Source organism: Vanessa cardui, chromosome 23 (assembly GCF_905220365.1).
Source record: "Vanessa cardui chromosome 23, ilVanCard2.1, whole genome shotgun sequence".
Classification (NCBI taxonomy): Eukaryota; Metazoa; Arthropoda; class Insecta; order Lepidoptera; family Nymphalidae; genus Vanessa; species Vanessa cardui.
In genome coordinates, this window is record NC_061145.1 from 10,610,260 (window position 1) to 10,629,730 (window position 19,471).

General features: G+C 43.0%; 2 protein-coding genes across 4 annotated transcripts in view; both read left to right on the forward strand.

Moving 5' to 3' along the window:
- The window catches only part of LOC124539691 (thyrotropin-releasing hormone-degrading ectoenzyme-like), a 40,273-nt gene extending 38,876 nt beyond the window's left edge, over positions 1-1,397 (forward strand). For 2 of the 3 annotated variants that reach the window (XM_047117017.1, XM_047117016.1), the window contains exons 4-5: positions 225-383; positions 1,245-1,396. In XM_047117017.1, the coding sequence (XP_046972973.1) occupies positions 225-383; positions 1,245-1,296 (211 nt within the window). In that variant the 3' untranslated portion in view covers positions 1,297-1,396. Of the gene's footprint in view, positions 1-224; positions 384-1,244 lie in introns of all 3 variants that reach the window. The other variant, XM_047117018.1, reaches the window with a different exon arrangement.
- A 1,226-nt stretch (positions 1,398-2,623) lies between these two features.
- On the forward strand, positions 2,624-18,669 carry LOC124539690 (aminopeptidase N-like). The gene is made up of 12 exons (XM_047117014.1): positions 2,624-2,782; positions 3,132-3,344; positions 3,649-3,858; positions 6,094-6,227; positions 7,173-7,371; positions 8,443-8,632; positions 9,369-9,531; positions 9,958-10,174; positions 10,646-10,755; positions 17,145-17,456; positions 17,842-17,923; positions 18,368-18,669. Exons 1-12 carry the CDS (start codon positions 2,669-2,671, stop codon positions 18,515-18,517), a joined length of 2,094 nt encoding a protein of 697 aa, XP_046972970.1. The 5' UTR covers positions 2,624-2,668; the 3' UTR covers positions 18,518-18,669.
- Positions 18,670-19,471: the final 802 nt, after the last annotated feature.

The following is a 19,471-nucleotide window of genomic DNA, read 5'->3' on the forward strand; positions in this document are numbered from 1 at the left end:
ATCCCTAAACTTCTAGCAATAAATATAGCCTATTTTATTCAGGGTAAATGTAGCCTTCCAATGGTGAAAGAATCGTTGAAATCGGCACAGTAGTTTTTGAGTTTATTCATTACAAACTTACACACAAAAATACAAGTTTTTCCTCTTCATAATAGTAAATAAATCTATGGTATCTATATAGACTTTATAAATAGAGATAAAGAAATATATTATCGTATTCTAAGGTACTTGGTGTCAACCCAATTCGAGGCTACATCAGCTCGCAAGGGTTTCCCGTGCTTCGATGAACCGATCTACAAGGCAACCTTCGCTATCAACATCGCCCATCACAAGGACTACTCAGCTGTATCGAACATGCCCTTAGACACTAGCTCCAGTAACAAGTAAGTGTTCCATATAAATGGTGAACCAAACAGTTCCGAGCTGAGATCCATTGGTTAGAACGCGTGCATTTTAACTGATGGTTACGGGTTCAAACCCGGGCAAGCACCACTGAATATTCATTTTTCTGAAGTTGTGTTTATAATTCATCTCGCTCTCGGTGGTAAAGGAAAATATCGCGAGGAAACCTCCATGTGACTAATTTCAACGAAATTCTGCCACATGTTTATCGAGAGGCGTGATGGAATACGCTCCAATTCTTCTCCTCGAATGAAGAGGAGGCCTTAGCCCAGCTGTGGGAAATTTACAGGCTGTTGATGATGATGATGATGAATTGATTCATTTGCCTAATGATTTGCAACACGTGCTGGAATGATATCGTAAATCTTCTCCTCAAAAAGTAGAAGAGGCTTTGGCCCTGCTGTGAGACATTAATAGGTTTTTACATTATTTCATAAAAATGTCCCCAATAGCTATCTTACAAAACATCAAATAAAATTTTATCAGAAGGGACTGCTATTGTGGGAAGGATAAGAAGATTTCATACCTACCTAAATAGTGATGCAATTGTTCCCAAGATTTTAGTTGACGTACTGTAAATTGACATTATAAAAAAAATACCCGCTGAGTTTCTTTCGCCGGTTCTTCTCAGGTCTGAGGTATTATATTCCGAACCGGTGGTAGATTTTCGACAATCAATAAGAAAGTGTAAACACTTCTATTTTGAATAAAGGTTTTTGACTTGACTTTGACTTTGTCTTGTCTTGTGGCGAACTTTTCTAACAGAAAAAACAGTTTAGTGGAGTGCCTCATATTTCGTCGTAATGCCTTTTATTGATTACATGTATGTGTTTATGTTTTAGTGCGATGGAAGCGTATTGGCCGTGGGAGAAAATCGGCCAGATATTTAAGTAAGTATTTGTTTATATAGTACTAGTAGTCGCCCGTGGCTTCACTTATGTTTTAGGGTGTTGGTTGTCATATGTCAGGCAAAGAAATAGCCTATATCCTTTCTTGGATCTCAAGTTTGCTTCATAACAAATTTTATCAAATTCTCTTCATTGGCTTTGTCGTGAAAGAGCGACAGAGTTACTTTCACATTTATAATATTAGAATAGATAGGTAGGGGACCGGGTTAATAACTAAATCATTCATGCGTGGTATAATAGCAAGAAAACTAAGACTATTTAAACGTTGAAATGGCAGAAATCTCTCAAAAAAACAGTAGGGGCGGCAAAAATTGAATAGCCTACTAGCCTACTAGCGGCAGATTTGTAAATCCGCCACTGTATATCCCATTCAACGTCTATGATAGAGCCGAGATGGCCCAGTGGTTAGAACACGTGCATTTTAACCGATGATTGCGAGTTCAAAGCCAGGCAAGCACCGCTGTTTCATGTGCTTAATTTGTCTTTATAATTCATCTCGTGCTCTGCGGTGAAAGAAAACATTGTAAGGAAACCTGCATGTGACAAATTTCATAGAAATTCTGCCACATGTGTATTCCACCAACCCGCATTGGAACAGCGTGGTGGAATATGTTCCGAACCTTCTCCTTAAAGGGAGAGGAGGCCTTTAGCCCAGCAGTGGGAATTTACAGGCTGCTGTTGTTGTTAGTCATTAAATTGAATGTCGTCATTCAATGAACGCGCTAGTTATACAATCAAATACAGATTCAACCAGATGACTGGGACATATATATATCAAATCATACTATGAAATTAAATTAAATCAAAACGTCATATTTTAAAGTTCATTAGCACTTAAAAATACGTGCTGTTGTGCAAAATCGCGTAATGATTGAATCGAAAATAAAAGTGAATTTGTAATTAAAACTAATTGGTTACGTAATTATGAATTTAATAGTGATGAAGTCTGTTGTATAACTGCTACTTTGTAAAAAAATAGTTGTTCTCCTGAATCTAATGTTGGCATGACGAATATGCAATCATGGACTACGTATCATTGAGGTTGTTTGAATCTTTACTATCTGATTCCAGGACTTTGAATCCAAAATTTGGAACAATCATTCTATGATTAAAACGAAATTTATTACTTTATTTATTAATAAATCGAGAAGATTATGTATAAATATATATTGACCAAATTATTAATTTTTGCATTACAGCAACAACGTTGTTAAATTGATGATATTAAAGAGTTTTGCTATTATATAAGTTGCAAAGTTATTCAGAGATAACTTTTACCTTAATTTATGGTTTCGTGTAATTATTCCAGGAAGGATCAATCGAGCTTCGTCTGGGATCAGTTCGCTAAATCGGTACCGATGTCGACTTACCTGGTCGCTTACGTTGTGTCCAAGTTCACTTACGTGGAAAGCCCACCAGATCTATCCCGCACCAAATTCAGGATATGGGCGAGGAACGATGCTATTGATCAGGTAATTTTGTCAATTATTTCCACTGCTGGGTTATCAGCATATTTCATCACGCTGCACGAATGCGGGTTGGTGAATTCACAAATGGCAGAATTTTAGTCATATGTAGGTTTCTTCACGATGTATTCCTTCACCGCCGAGATCGAGAAGATTTTAAACACATATTAATCATATGGAATGCAATCTTCGGTTAAGATGTAAGCGCTCTGACCTTCTCTGAACTTCTCCTCAAAGGGAGAGGAGGCCTTAGCCCAACAGTGGGGAATTCATAGGCTACTCTTGTATGTATGGAAGATTAGACTTGTCAATACTTGGTATACTTGGCATATTTGATAGATGTTTTTGTTTTCAGACGTCGTACGCTGCAGAAATCGGTCCGAAGGTTCTGTCGCACTTCGAAAAGTGGTTCAACGTTTCCTTCCCCCTCCCGAAGCAGGACATGTTTGCGATCCCGGACTTCGCGGCTGGAGCCATGGAGAACTGGGGACTCATCACCTACAGGGAAACGGCTTTGTTGTACGATAAGGATGCGTCGTCTTTCGTGAACAAGGAGAGGATTGCTGAGGTGAGTACGACACCATACTTTATATATCTTTATTTTTGAAAAAGGTAAGAAAATGTTATGCAGAAAATGTGAGAAAAAGTTGTGAAATGATCAGATTTCCATATGACGAAAAGATTAATTAAAATCTACCAATTAAAAAAAAGTCCTTACAGATTGATTTTGTCTTTAGCAGGAATATAAAACTGAACTTCTTATTTTCAGACCACTAGATGCCATGTCCCAATAAAAAAGGCTGGTCCCAATATGCGACAGAATATTTGAAACCTTCGAGATATTGGATACTAAATGTCTCTCTTACGCACAGGTGGTGGCGCACGAGCTGGCCCACCAGTGGTTCGGCAACCTGGTGACCATGAAGTGGTGGTCGGACCTGTGGCTCAACGAGGGCTTCGCTACATACGTGGCGTCCGTGGGCGTGGGCGCCGTGGAGCCCACGTGGCGCGCCGACCGCCTCTACGCCGTCGACAACACGCTGTCCGTGCTGGCGCTCGACGCGCTGCAGTCCTCGCACCCGGTCAGTGCCGCACACACGCACACACACACACACACACACGCACACACGCAAACACGCACACACACGCACACACACGCACACACGCACACACGCAAACACGCACACACACGCACACACACGCACACACACGCACACACGCACACACGCAAACACACGCAACACACACACACACACACGCAAACACGCACACACACGCACACACGCACACACGCAAACACACGCAACACACACACACACACACGCAAACACGCACACACACGCACACACACGCACACACGCACACACGCAAACACACGCACACACACACACACACACACACGCACTCACACGCACACACACGCACACACACGCACACACGCACACACGCAAACACACGCACACACGCACACACACGCACACACACGCACACACGCACACACACGCACACACACGCACACACGCACACACGCACACACACGCACACAAAAACACACACAAACACGTGCGCACACATGTTCGCACACACATATACGCTCGCGCACGTACACACACGAGCCAATAAAACTAGTACTACTGACATGTATAGTACGACACAAATTAAATGTACAGCATCGGGAAATGCAATGGAATGAAAATAAAACCGCGATTACTGTCGATTTACACAACCGATAGAAATAGCTCCCTCTCGCGTCATTCGACGCTATTCGTCGCTATAGATTCTCGCGTCAGAGAAAGCAAGTGCATGTAAATCCACGCGTCAAATTGACGAATATATTAAGACATACGATATTACAAGTTATTACGTTTGTATAAAGATCATATTCGCATGAGAAATAAATTTTGATAATTTGGGATAGCGTACTCAATTCGGATGTGATCGGTTTTACGAATTTTGCCGATGCGACATCTAAGCTGTGTCGTACTATAGCTGACTCCGTCTTTACTACGAGACTGGACTGGAGACACTATTGTTGTAGTATGGGCTTTGAATGAGTCGCGAGTAGTATCGCGATATGTTAAATAAATAAATATGAGACAACATCACATACATTACTCTGATCCCAATGTAAGTAGCTGAAGCACTTGTGTTATGGACAATCAGAAGTAACGATACCACAAACACCCAGACCCAAGACAACATAGAAAACTAATGGTAATCTACATCGACCATGAAAACCGGTGTACACCACTCGACCATGGAGGTTATTCCTAAATTGCCTCAATCCAGGAGTCTAAAGGGTAGCATCGATATCATTCACCCTCCAAATTTGTTAGAAAGTGTTTAGATGTTATTTATGACGAAGAATGATTGTAGTAATAGTTAATAATTATTTGTTGCACTTTACTTCTCTATCTCATCTAGATTAAGTGGATTAATATTGTTATTAATTTAATTCTTAATTTTTAACTTGTTTGCACCTAGCTTTTATTTTATTTTGTTTTGTTTTGTTTTAGTTTTATACTATTTAGATGATACTTTAATAGCATCATGTAACAACACAAACAAATGCCAACAATGTTGTATACACCTGTAAAGGCAAATCATACTGGATTTTATATTTAGTGCATTATAATATTGTGTTAGTTATTATGCTAAGTCGATGGTGTATCTTAATAATAAATAAAATAATTTTACTTGGTGGTAGGGCTTTGTGCGAGCCCGTCTGGGTAGGTACCACCCACTCATCAGTTATTCTACCGCCAAATAACAGTACTCAGTATTGTTGTGTTCCGGTTTGAAGGGTGAGTGAGCCAGTGTAACTACAGGCACAAGGGACATCTCAGTTCCCAAGGTTAGTGGCGCAGTGACGATGTAAGGAATAGTTAATATTTCTCACAGCGTCATTGTCTATGGGCGATGGTGACTACTTACCATCAGGTGGCCCATATGCTCGTCCGCCAACCTATACCATAAAAAAATAATAATAATAATGAGATTAAAAGGCAATGGCAAGTAGATAACATAAAAATCTTGCCCATTGTAATATCTACAACGGGCGTTGTCCCGAAAACTCTATCGAATAACCTAAATGCCCTGCAAATGCCCTCATCCACCATCAGACTCATTCAGAAAGCAGTTATCCTCAACACTTGCCGTCTCACTCGTAAGTTCTTAGCATTATCAGATCCTTAATTTAAAGGCCGATACACTTGGCTTAGGCTCGTGTATCAGTTCCACTACCCCTCTAAAAGGGAGAAAAAAACAGAAGAGAAACATAAATAATAATAATAATAATAAAGAGGACGTCGTTGCAGGTGTCCGTCCCCATCGACGACCCGAAGCGCATCTCGGAGATCTTCGACACGATCTCGTACCGCAAAGGCTCCACTGTCATCCGCATGATGTTCATGTTCCTCGGCGAGGAGGTCTTCAGGCAGGCTCTGCACAAGTGCGTATCGACCTCTTGGACATTATATTATTATCAAGTGACGTACGCGAGTGAAGAACGCGTGCATCTTAACCGATGATTGCGGGTTCAAACCCAGGCGAGCTGTTTCATGTGTTTAATTTGTCTTTATAATTCGTCTCGTGCTCAGCGGTGAAGGAAAACGTCGTGAGGAAACCTGCATGTGACAGATTTCATAGAAATTCTGCCACGTTTGTATTCCACCAACCCGCATTGGAACAGCGTGGTGGAATATGTTCCAAAGACTCTCCTTAAGAGAAGAGGAGGCCTTTAGCCCAGCTGTGGGAATTTACAGGCTGTTGTTGTTGTTGTTTGTTGTATATAAACTTTGGCATCGTAAAACTAGAGTCGCTGAGGTTTAACGTTAGTCCATAGTATAATCTATGGTTTATCGCTAAACCCTTTTTTATAATAACGTTTTTGCTTAAACCGTAGTTTAAACCAGAGTTTTTAGTTAAACCACTTTTTGTAACCCGCAATCATCGGTTAAGATGCACGCGTTCTAACCATTGGGCCATCTCGTTGAATATTCATTGAGAGTTATAATTGCAGAAATTCGGTCATGGGAACCAAAAAAAGACTATTTTCTGATCCTCATGACGGTCGTGTCTCTATTTCTCAAATTTCTATAAAATAGGTAAAATCATAAATTGTATGCTCATACTTATACACGAGACAACATCACATACATTACTCTGATTCCAATGTAAGTAGCTGAAGCACTTGTGTTATGGAAATCAGAAGTAACGATACCACGAACACCCAGACCCAAGACAACATAGAAAACTAATGGTAATCTACATTGACTCGGCCGGGAACCGCCCAGGATCTCGGAGTGGCGTACCCATGAAAACCGGTGTACACACCACTCGACCACGGAGGTCGTCGCTACTTAAATATACTTTAACTGTAAAATATTGATCACAGCTACCTAACGAAGTACTCGTACTCCAACGCCGAGCAAGATGACCTCTGGTCAGAGCTGACGGCCGTCAACCGGCAGTACGGCGGACTGAGCAGGAACGTGACCGTGAAACAGGTCATGGACACCTGGACCAAGCAGACCGGCTACCCGCTGCTGACCGTCACCAGGGACTACAGCGACCAGTCGGTGACCATCACTCAGGTCAGTCAAGATGTGATGGTGTCAATAATCATTATCATCATTACATAATGGGCTATTTGACTGGGTTTTGAAAATCCATTTTATATTATTTAGTAGAAGTTAAGGAACCCAGTAAAAGTTGTGTTTTTTATTTCTATGTACTAGAATATGCCGAAAAAAATTCCATATGTAAATAACGCGCGAAAACGATACTTGGACAATATGGCGCTGCAATGGGGTCGGTGACGTCATTTTCCTGTATTTTAATCTGTGGTACATATAGTAGAAAACTAAAGTTTACAAGAAAGTGACTTCATCATAAGCCCGGCCAATCAGAAGCGTTTTGTGTCACGTGACAAACGTTTGAAAGTGCATTTTTATGTATGGATTTTTGAATAAATTAAGTATTATTTTCAACATTCATTAGTAAATAACCATTTTTAAACTCATAATATACTCTGATTACATGTAATCCCCCCACTCCCACTAACAGTTCACTTGGTAGAGTGACGTCATGTATTGTATTTCATCTGAGGTCCTCAATCTAGAGCTCCTTTTACCCAACGGTTATCAGTCCTTCCACATACCTAACCAGCCCGCTACCACTTCACTCTGCTAATCATCAATAATCCTACTACTATTATAAAGGCGAAAGTTTGTATGTATGGATGTATGGATGTTTGTTACTCTTTCACGTAAAAACTACTGAATGGATTTGAATGAAACTTTACCACAATATAGCTTATACATCAGAATAACACATAGGCTACAATTTTTGAGGTTTCTAATGTGAGGTCGTAAAAAAACACATTTTTTGCGCTTACATTGCAAACGCTGACTGAATCCTACAAGATAGATCAAAACAATGTACTACAGTATTGTACAACTTAAAAAGGTCTACAAAAAAGTCCGTGATGATCTTTATCTCTTAGGAATAACCCACAATAATCATTTTTTATCCTTTACCTTTGTACGAGAAATAATGGCTTATTTACGAAGCGATTTTAAGCGATTACTAGACTGAAGTCCACGCGAAGGAAGTCGCGGGCAAAAGCTAGTAGTCAAATAATGGTGTCACCAATGGTTCTGCAGCGTCGTTACACGACGCTGGGCGTGGGCGGCGCGGGGTCGTGGTGGGTGCCGCTGAGCGTGCTGTGCGCGCGGGACTCCGCCCCCCCGCCCGTGCAGTGGCTGGCCCGGGACGAGGGCGTCTCCAGTGAGCACCGCTTCGAGCACGGCGCCGGGCCCGCCGACTGGCTTCTCTTCAACTACAACATGATCGGTATGCGCCATGTCACCAATCCCATCTCCAACCCAAGGTCCTCTCCATCTTACGGTATACGAACCTAATCTTGGGAGACGGCTATAACATGATCGGTATGCGCCTTGTCACCAATCCCATCTCCAACCCAAGGTCCTCTCCATCTTACGGTATACGAACCTAATCTTGGGAGACGGCTATAACATGATCGGTATGCGCCTTGTCACCAATCCCATCTCCAACCCAAGGTCCTCTCCATCTTACGGTATACGAACCTAATCTTGGGAGACGGCTATAACATGATCGGTATGCGCCTTGTCACCAATCCCATCTCCAACCCAAGGTCCTCTCCATCTTACGGTATACGAACCTAATCTTGGGAGACGGCTATAACATGATCGGTATGCCATGTCAATAATCCCACCTCCAACCCAAGGTTCTACCCACCTTACGGTATACGAACCTAATCTTGGGAGACGAGCTCTTCGCTCCTTACAAATTTCTCTGTCTGTCCCTGTTCTATGACCACTCTGAACATTTGAACAATGCACTTATGAAATGTGAAGTCAACCTTTGGGTATTTTTAACGTGTTAGACTGACAAAGATGAGAACGCGTGGAAAAAAATAAGTGGCCAACAGTTGGCCGCTATTTTAATGTGCATGCACACTAGTAAAGTATGACGAGGGTCAAGTGTCATTGGCCATTCGCCATTCTATGTAGGTAATCTAAGGCCCATCGATGGGTCCTCTCCCCAGCTCCGTACCGAGTGAACTACGACGAGCGCAACTGGAAGCTGCTGTCGGCCACGCTGACGAGCGGCGAGCTGGAAAGCATCCCCGTCGAGGGTCGCGTGCAGCTGCTGACGGACGCCTTCGCGCTCGCCTGGAACAACGAGCTGGACTACGGCACCACCATGCAGTGAGTGTCCCGTGACTGCGTGACTGGGTAAGGGGTTGTCCATTAATCACGTGAGGCTTGAAAGGGGGGGGGGTTGATAAAAATCACGAAAATAACACAAGGGCGAGGGGGGGTGTGGTAATATATCTCGTGTATTTATTTTTTTCGTCTAATGCGCGATTTTTAAACAAATATGGTCCTTAATTTCAGAATAAAATAAGATTATAGTTTATACCTGTATTTAAATTAAGATAATATTCAGAAAATTTTTAAGATTCGTTGTAGGTACTAAAAATACACGTGATGTCGAGAAGGGGGAGGGGGGGTCAACGTCACTACGTATCACCAATTCGGGAGGGGGGGTTAAAAAATGCTAAAAAAAAGATCACGTGATTAATGGACAACCCCTAAGGTGGGCAGGGTGCTGAGTAGTGATGCTGCCCGCAGGCTGGCGAGCTACCTGCGGCGAGAGGCAGCCTACCTGCCTCTGAGCACGGGGCTGAGCGCGCTGGCCAAGATCGAGAACGTTCTGAAGCGCAGCCCCCAGTACGGCGCCTTCCAGAAGTTCGTGCGCCGCTTGCTCAGCGACGCCTACCGCCGCGCCGGCGGGCTCGCCGTCAAGGACATCCTCGACCCCAACGACCTCACCAGCGTCAAGATGCAGGTCAGATTACCTACTATATACTTTTAATGGAACAAAAGTACATACCGGTTCTGTGAATCATTATTACCGGCGCTCGTGCTGCCGAGATATGTTAAGATTAAAATCTAAAAAATACATATAAAGTATATTGTTTAGTTTATTTTATAACAAATTAATTAATTTAAAAGTAAATTAGATGAAATTGTCACTGATATACAGTTGGCCAATGTCACCCATGGACATGAGGCACTAAGAATATATATAATTTGTACCATTAAGTCGAGAACCCAAAAGGGTTACACATTGACTAAGGTCTAAGACATTACCCGACCATTGCATGGGTCACCCGATGACAAATGACCAAATTCGCCCTTAGACAAAGGGCACTAAGAATATAATATGTGCCATTAAATCGAGAACCCAAAAGGGTTACACATTGACTAAGGTCTAAGGCATTACCCAACCATTGCTGACCAATGGTTCCCCCGGCAGACGATGACGAGTGCGTGGGCGTGCAGCGTGAAGGTGCCGGGCTGCGAGGAGAACGCCATCGAGATGTTCCAGCAGTGGATGAACACCGACAACCCGGATGAAAACAACCCGTGAGTGACACATACATACTATATATTAATATTAGTTTATAATATTATGACTTTATTGTGGAAACTATCCACAAAAATGTAATTGGTTCACATAAATAATTTGTGATGATTATTCTACTTTTTTATTTTTTCTTGGTGGTATGGCTTAACTAGATATTGAAATTTTATTTAATATGAGCTGCAAACTTAGTAAAAACCTAAATAGTGAGAAAAAAAACTTTTACAAAGCTGATTATTGTGCTACAGACAAGACTCATTCTGTGATAGATTGGCTAAAAATATTTGCCGGCTGTGTTAATATTGATGAAATTGTAAAAACGTTATATGGAGCACTCAATAATGTCATTGATAAGTATGTACCTTCTATCAAGTTTAAGCTGAGTAATCCACCTCCTTGGTTTAATAAATCATTTCAACAATGCTACAAGAAAAAAACAATATACGTATCAGATACAAAAAATGAAATAAAAATAAACTACTACCACTACAAAGAAAAGTGTCAGTGTAACTACAGGCACAATGGACGTAACATCTCAGTTGCCGAGTTGGTGGCACTTTGATGATGTAAGGACATTAATATTTCTTAGAGCGCCATTGTTTGTGGGCAGTGATGACTTACCCTCGGGTGACCGCGTTAGTTCCACCCACCGAGCTCAACAAATTCTGTGACATCCATGACTCAACCCAAATCGAATATGCATAAAAAAAAACAATGGTTCAGCATAGCATCTAGAACATCAGAACTCGCACTAACTAACAGGTACCAGTTGATATTAGAATCCATGAAGCGGCAAAACTATTTTTAATAGGAGGTTTCTCTTGTGCCTAGAAATGAGGTAGAACAGAAGGTAATCAAACTTGTAGTTCTAATCTGTCACAACTCCTAACAACTGAGTTCGACTTCCTGGATAACATAAATGCTGAAAGCTTAGAGTCCATTTGATCATCGATCTTCAAAAATACATAGACGGTAGCAGAAATAAGGAACCGCCCTACCATGGGGGAAGGGTATCAGGATAGGATAAGGGTAATGGAATCAGGGACACAGCACTCAGTCTTCTGATTTCGTATCTAAGCAATCGGATTCAGAGGGTTGAATTAAATGGAAAGAGATCTCCCGGGGCTCAGGTTACTGTGGTCAGGTCAGGTTACCCTCAAGGATCAATTCTTGTCCATTTCTCTTCCTTGTTTATATAAATGACCTCCCACATCTCTTAGGTGATAAACTCGAGATAGTATTGTTTGCTGACGATACTTCTTTAATTTTTAAAATAAATAGACGTCTCTTAATGTATGAAGATGTGAACAATGCTCTCTCGGAAATAGTACATTGGTTTAGTGTCAATAATTTAATGTTAAATAGTGAAAAGACAAAATGTATTAAATTCACTACTCCCTATGTAAGATGTGTCAAAACGAATGTACTTTTAAACGAGGAAGCATTAGATGTATTAGAATCAACAGAGTTCCTTGGTATGACCATAGACTCTAAGCTCCAATGGGAATAAAGAAGAATAGACTCAGCTCTGCAGACTATGCGGTAAAAAAGATTAGACTTTTGACCGATGTGGATACGGCTCGCCTTATGTATTTTGCTATTTCCACGGTATTATGTCGTATGGCATCCTACTCTGGGGTAATGCAGCTGACATTGATACTTTTTTGTACTGCAGAAGAGGGCTATTCGTGCAATTATAACCTGGGCCCAAAAGATTCGTTAAGATGTAAATTTAAAGAAATTAAAATAATGACTGTCGCTTCTCAATTTGTTTTTGATAATGTCATGTATGTAACATAAATGATTTTTCCAAAAATTGTGACGTACAGTACAGTTCCATGAATACTAGGAACAAGAATAAACTTGTGAAGCCTAGTACCCGATTACACAGGGTTAGTAACTCTTTTTTGGGGCAATGTATACGTTTTTACAACAGGATCCCAGAAAACGTTCAACAATATTCAATTATAAAATTCAAAAGAATCGTAAAGAGCGTTTGTGTGCTAAAGGATATTACAGCACTAATGACTTTCTAGTTGACTGCAAACATTATAGAAAATAAATACACATTATAAAATTAAAAAAAATATATATCCCGCTGAGTTTCTTTCGCCGGTTCTTCTCAGGTCTAAAGTATTATATTCCGAACCGGGGCTATTCCCGGTTTTCGACAGTCAGTAAGAAAGTGTAAACACTTCCATTTTGAATAAAGGTTTTTGACTTTGACTTTGGTACGGAAAATAACAACGTCACGTTTAGTCTTTATACCTTCTACAGTGTTCCAATCGAAAATATTCGCCATCCACACACCAATAGAAATATTAACAGGAACCAAATAAGTAACAAGTTGATTGACTCAAGATTGATCTTCGTTCGGACTGCTCAAGAATCTCTCAAAAGTCTATGCCATTACAAGACAAAAGAAAGCATAAGAAATTTAAGTGCGCATGAAAGATGGTCTAGATCAGGTCCACATACGCGACAGTACGGCTGGAAATGAACAAGCAAATACAAGCAGCTTATAACAAAGTTGACTCCTAGACTACGACAAACTTTTACTGTCATTTGTCAAAAAGAAGACTCACCAGGAATCGATTGGGCAATGTCAGGACAGATACGAATTCACCAGCACAGGAGTTGTTACTGATAAGTTCCACCCCAAGGTATCCCACCACCGACCCATGGTCCTACCCACCTTACGGTATACGGACCGAATCTTGGGAGACGAGCTCGGTACTTGCGTTTGCTCTTTCCCGAGTCCGCTCTTCGCTCCCTACAATTTTTTCTGTATCCTGTCCCTGTTCTATGACCACTCTCCCCTAATGGGGCTGTACATCAAACCACAGTACTTCGCGCTCGAGCAGTCTATCATTCACTCTCCAGTTGCTTCCTTTTCGCGTGCTATTTGTGCGCAAACACTTTCAACCTTCTAAAGCCGTCTTCGCTGTTTACCAGTTCTTGATAGTATGCAGGTCCTTCCACCGCTCTCCTCCAGTCACTTAACATTTCAGATCTTTCGTCGGCGTAAAGCTCACATTCCCATAGGACGTGGTCACGGGTCTCTTCTACGGCGCCGCAGAAGCACGCCGCCTTCTCGCTTAGCGTCATGGCGTGCAAGCGCCCGTTGAAGCAGCCGTGTCCTGTCAACATCTGGGATGTTGCATAGTCCGGTTCTATCCATCCGAATGCTAATCTGTCGGCTACGATTGGAAAGAATTTCCTCAAGTCCTTACCGTTCTCACTGGAATTCCATCTGTCTTGCCACTGAGCAACGACAATCGCTGTAAGATCCCGTTTCTTACCTCTCCGCTCCCTGCCGGCCAACCCTCCGGCCTCCTGCGCGAATCGTCCCGCTCGTTGCACCTCTAAGTCGGCCGGGAGCACCCCGGCAAGCACGGGCAATGCCGCAGTGCTAACCGACCGATTATGCCTTGGTCAAAAGGACCAGAGCCGGGCGCTGAGTCCGGAGCAAAGCGCTCCTCACGGCATAACTGGACGAAGGGTCTGCGACTTGGCAGGAGAGAAGCTGAGACGGTTCCGATACCCCCAGTCGGACACCGCCTGGAGCGCCGACAGGACATTACGCTCTATCGCCGCCCTGGATGGCGCCTCTATGACCAGGGTGATGTCATCTGCATATGCCAGCATGCTTACGCCTACTGGCAACGGCATCCGCAGGATGTCATCTAGCAGGATATTCCATAGGGTTGGCCCTAACACCGAGCCTTGGGGGCATCCCATGGTGGATAGCTTCCACACCACCCGGCCGCCCATGAAAATCCCGACGCGTCTGTTAGTAAAGTAACTCACCAAGATTTTATAAATATTTGGTGGACAACCACCTTGCTTAACCTTCACGAGGACCATGGGCCACCAGGCGTTGTCGAAGGCCCCGGAAATATCCAGAAGAACTAGCTGCACATAGTTTTCCGCGGTGTTCTGGACTCGGTCCATTACAGCACTGAGTGCCGTCACTGTGGACCTTCCACGCGTGAAACCATGCTGCGCAGGTGACAAATTTCGGTGCAGGCAGGGAGCGCAGAAGACGATCAGTCTCTCCAAGATCTTCCCGAGTACCGGCAACAAGGTGACAGGTCTGTACGCCTTGGGATCCGAAAGCGGCTTGTCGTTACCCTTGGGAATGACCACAAGCCTTGCAGTCTTCCAGATGGATGGGAATACGCCCTCTCTTATGCACGCGGAGTACATTCTGAGCATTTCCATTTCGCTGATTCTCCACGCGTGTCTTACAATCTTGGCTGTTATCCCATCCATGCTGGGTGCTGTGTTCGGTAATTCTTTGACAATCTCTCCAAGAGCTTTCCTAGTGGGTTCACTACAATCCGTCCCTGAAGGGGCGCATGCAGCTGCTATCCTGACTTGCCGGTGGTATGGGGTGTCCCTGTCCGGATCGTCATCTGGGCATAGGATTCTTATTAGTCCGGTCATGGTATCTTCCGCTGATTGGGTGTGCCCTTCGAACAGCTTCATGCCATGAATGATGTTCGGGGGTGGGCGCACTCGGCCAGAGGCGGCACGGTGCGCAAGTCCGTAGGGATCCTCATTTCCGGATTCTGCTATGCGTCGAAAGTGGGCAATCTCGGCGTCCACTTTTCGTGACTGCTGCCAGGCCCGACGAGCGCAGTATACGGCTCGTCGCAGCTTGTCAAGGTCAGGAGACCACCACTCTTAGCCACCGGCGTTCCTCTTGCTGCGCGTCCCCAGACTGTCTTCCGCAGTCCGTGTCAAGATTCTAGTGTACTGCTCGCATACTTCTTCTACTGGTCTTCTGAACTTCAGTCTCCCTATACGGTGCTGCAGGGTCACCTCGAAGGTTTCCCAGTTCACTCCGCGTTCTCGGTATGACTTCAGGTATGTAAAGGTATGTAAAGCATACCGAATAGTGAAATATCTTTCACTATCGAGTCGATACCCATCCAAGTGCTGGCACTTACAGGTCATGCAAGCATAGCCGAATATCTGTACCGGTTCAAAACTAAAGGTCAACCTATCCGGTCTGCCCTTTTTTTTCATATCGCATCGACCTTGGAATCCAGCTCTAAACTGACAGAGGTCGAAATACTGATACTGCTAGAAAACGCAAATCAGAGCAACTCAACTCATTTGTGAAGAACATTATCTACTTAGCTGTGAAAAGGCATAACACAAGAGACACCAATATTTCTTCCCTAAGTTGACCAACGATGCAGGACCACTAAAGCCAATATCCCTCAAGGATTTAATAAAGCATTTAGAATTCAATCATCTGAAAAGCAGTGTCACAGAACAGATATGAACAGAAGTTCATGGAAAACAATGAAGGATGCCAGGGATATTTCTTACGCAGTAGAAACTGACGCCCAAGCTTACAACTCACCACCAAGTTATTAGAAGCTAGTGAATACTCCCAAATCACTCGCAAGATCATCTCGTCCACGCTGGTATTCAGCGACTGTCGATCTAACTCCTCTGGGCGAAGTAAATCTTTATCGGGTTCGTCAAAGCCTCGGAGATTTTTAACCAGGCACGGAAATACTCCAAATAACATTCCAAATCAGATCCGGACCTCAACCACGAAGAGAACTTGATTAAAAATCCAAAACAATAAGTTCTCTAAACCCAAAAGCACCTATACATTCCACCAACGGCAAGGCCCATAGCAGGCATGGGTGAGACCTTCATCGAATATATTGCAATACTCCATGCTACAAAAGCCACTAAAACTTCGAAATGCAGGAACATCCGTAAGGCTGTAAGCTTTATATATATATATAACCAACAAGAAGAGTTGACAAAGGTGAGAATCGAAGAAGCAGGGGGCGCTTTTTACAATAATGACATTTTAGAGGCCATAAAAGGAAAACAAATAATCAACCATATGTCAGCCTATAGTAGTGATGGTGGCATCACACTCTTAGACGAAAATGAAACAAGGCAATCTGGAAAAACTACATTAGGAACCTCGAAAAATGACCCCGTCCTAGTCACGAGCCAAGGAACGAAGATATGGTTGAAATATTCCATTTTCGTACGACCTCAATCTCAAACAGAAAGCGATATCCTTGAGAACTGGGAAATACCAAAGATAATGCGGGTGAACGAAGTGTCAGGTTGACCAGAAACTTGGAATGTTCCAATTTGTACCCCGGGTATGAAAGAAAAGGAGGGAATATCTGGGTGTCGGTAAGAAAGTGAACGGGGTTCAAGTTGGACTTGAATCCCTTTATGTTGCAGAAGTCCACAGTGAGGATGGGATGCCTTATGGTGACTGGCTCCGCTTGTCCCGAACAGTGACGTGTACAAAAATTTCGGTTACTAAACTTCGGTTATTTGGGCGAAAGTGTGACTTTAGGGAGTGACCGACCGCTAACTGAGCTCCCCGTGTCGGCAGCATCCCGACGGACCTGCGGCGCACGGTGTACTGCGTGGCGCTGCGGCGCGGCGGCGTGCGCGAGTGGCGCTGGGCGCTGGCGCGGCGCGGCGCCGCCAACGTGGCCGCGGCCGCCGACGCGCTGCTGCACGCGCTGGCGTGCTCGCGCGACGTGTGGCTGCTGGCGCAGTACCTGGCCTGGGCCGTGGACGACGCCGGCCTCATCCGCCGCCAGGACGCCGGCGCCGTCATCGCGGCCGTCGCGCGCTCCGAGGTCGGCTACTACGTGGCGCGCGACTTCGTCTACGAGCGCATCCGGGACATATACGACGCGTGAGTGCACACTAACTACCCTCCCCCGCTACGCTCCTCCGATACTAGCTTTGTGTCCCACGATCTCATACCTACACAAAAGCCAGGGTTACCTTCACTTTTACAATTTTTATCTATAATCATGATAACATCATTATTTGTTAATTTGACGAGTAATTAAAAATTAAATCCAGTACTTTTTAGCACGCTTGCACTTGTAATAGGCTATTTGACAAAAATCAACTTTTACAGGGTTCCTTAACCTCTAGTAAATAATATAAAATGGATTTTAAAAACCAGTCAAATAGCCTATTAAAGCCTATTAGAACTTGGCGCCCGTCACAGCGCTCAGGTACATTTTACTGTAAGGTCTATTTTCTAATGTAACATTCGGCTTTCGTTTCAGTTTCCGCGGTCAAGATCGTCGCATTGGCGGCATTATAAAGACACTGCTCGGACAGTTCACCACTCAGAAGGAACTTGATGAAGTTAGTTTGCTTATTCAATACATGTTAATATATATACTTAAAAGTGGTGGCAAGGTTTCGGCAAACATAGAAAGGCTTGCAAATACTTTATGTATCCGACGCTGATAGGCCACACTTTGTATAATAAGTAAGCCTACGCATCTATATAGGTACCACCCACTCATCAGATATTCTACTACCAAACTCAGTACTAAATATTTTTGTATTCCAGTTTGAAGAGTGAATAAGCCCATGTGACTAAAGGCAAGGAAGGCATAACATCTTAATCCTTAATATTCCTTACAGCGCCCATATCTATGAGCGGTGGTGACTACATACCAACAAGTGGTCCATTTATACAATGACAATTTTAAAGTGCATCTAAGAATCCACTAAAAAGTACATTTGTATCTTGATCAGATGATCATGATAATTTCATTAATTACAAATTTGTTTTCCAATTAGTTCTTAGCGTGGAAAGAGAAGAATGAGAAATACCTGTCCGGGTCGAAGCTGGCCGTCTCCCAGGGGATCGAGATCGCGCGGGTCAACATCGACTGGCTCCGGAAGAACAAGGACCTGGTCGTCGAGAAGCTGAGGGAGTACTCCGCGTAAGATTACAGCATCTGTATGGGGGGACGAGTAGTGGGGAGTAGTTTTGTTGATAACTAAAGTATACGACACAGCTTAGATGTAGCATCGGCAAAATTCGTAAAACCGATCACATCTGAACTACGCTAAACCAAATTATCAATATTTATATCTCATGTGAATAAGATCGTTACACAAACGTAATAACTTGTAATATCATATGACCTAATATATTCGGCAATTTGGCACGTCGATTAATTACGCTAACTACGCTAACCCAAATTATCAACATTTATTTCTTATGTGAATATAGATTCAGAGCCGTATTTAGGGGAGGGCAACCGGGGCAATTGCCCTGGGGCCTCCACATGAGGGGGCCACGTCAATTTTCAGCGAGTTAACAAATACCGAGATATATTAATGTTATTAATACCATACCACATTATAATAATGTTACTACTTAATATTTTAAAATTTACCGAAAAGAATTGACATAAAAAAATCTAATTAATTCATAATAATATGATTATTAGGGTATTCACGCTGCTGTTTGTCTAGGGCCCCCACTGCTTTGTGGCCCGGGGGCCTCCAGACCTTTAAATCCGACTCTGTATAGATTACACAAACGTAACTTGTAATATCATATGACCTAATATATTCGTCAAATTGACGGCTTTCTCGGGTTGAACTGACGCGAGAATCTATAGCGACGAATAGCGTCGAATGGCGCGATAGGGAGCTATATGTATTGGTTGTATAAATCGATTTCATTTTCCGATTGTACATCTAAGTCGTGTCGTACTATACACTCTTAGTTTGTATGTAATCATTTTGAGATTAGAACATAATTTCAAGACAATTTTCTAAAAATTTTCAACTTGGCCGTAGAACTGCTGTGCACGCTATAACTTAATGTAATTATAAATGTACTTAACTAAATATATTTTGTATTGACAATAGGAATATGTAATTATTGTA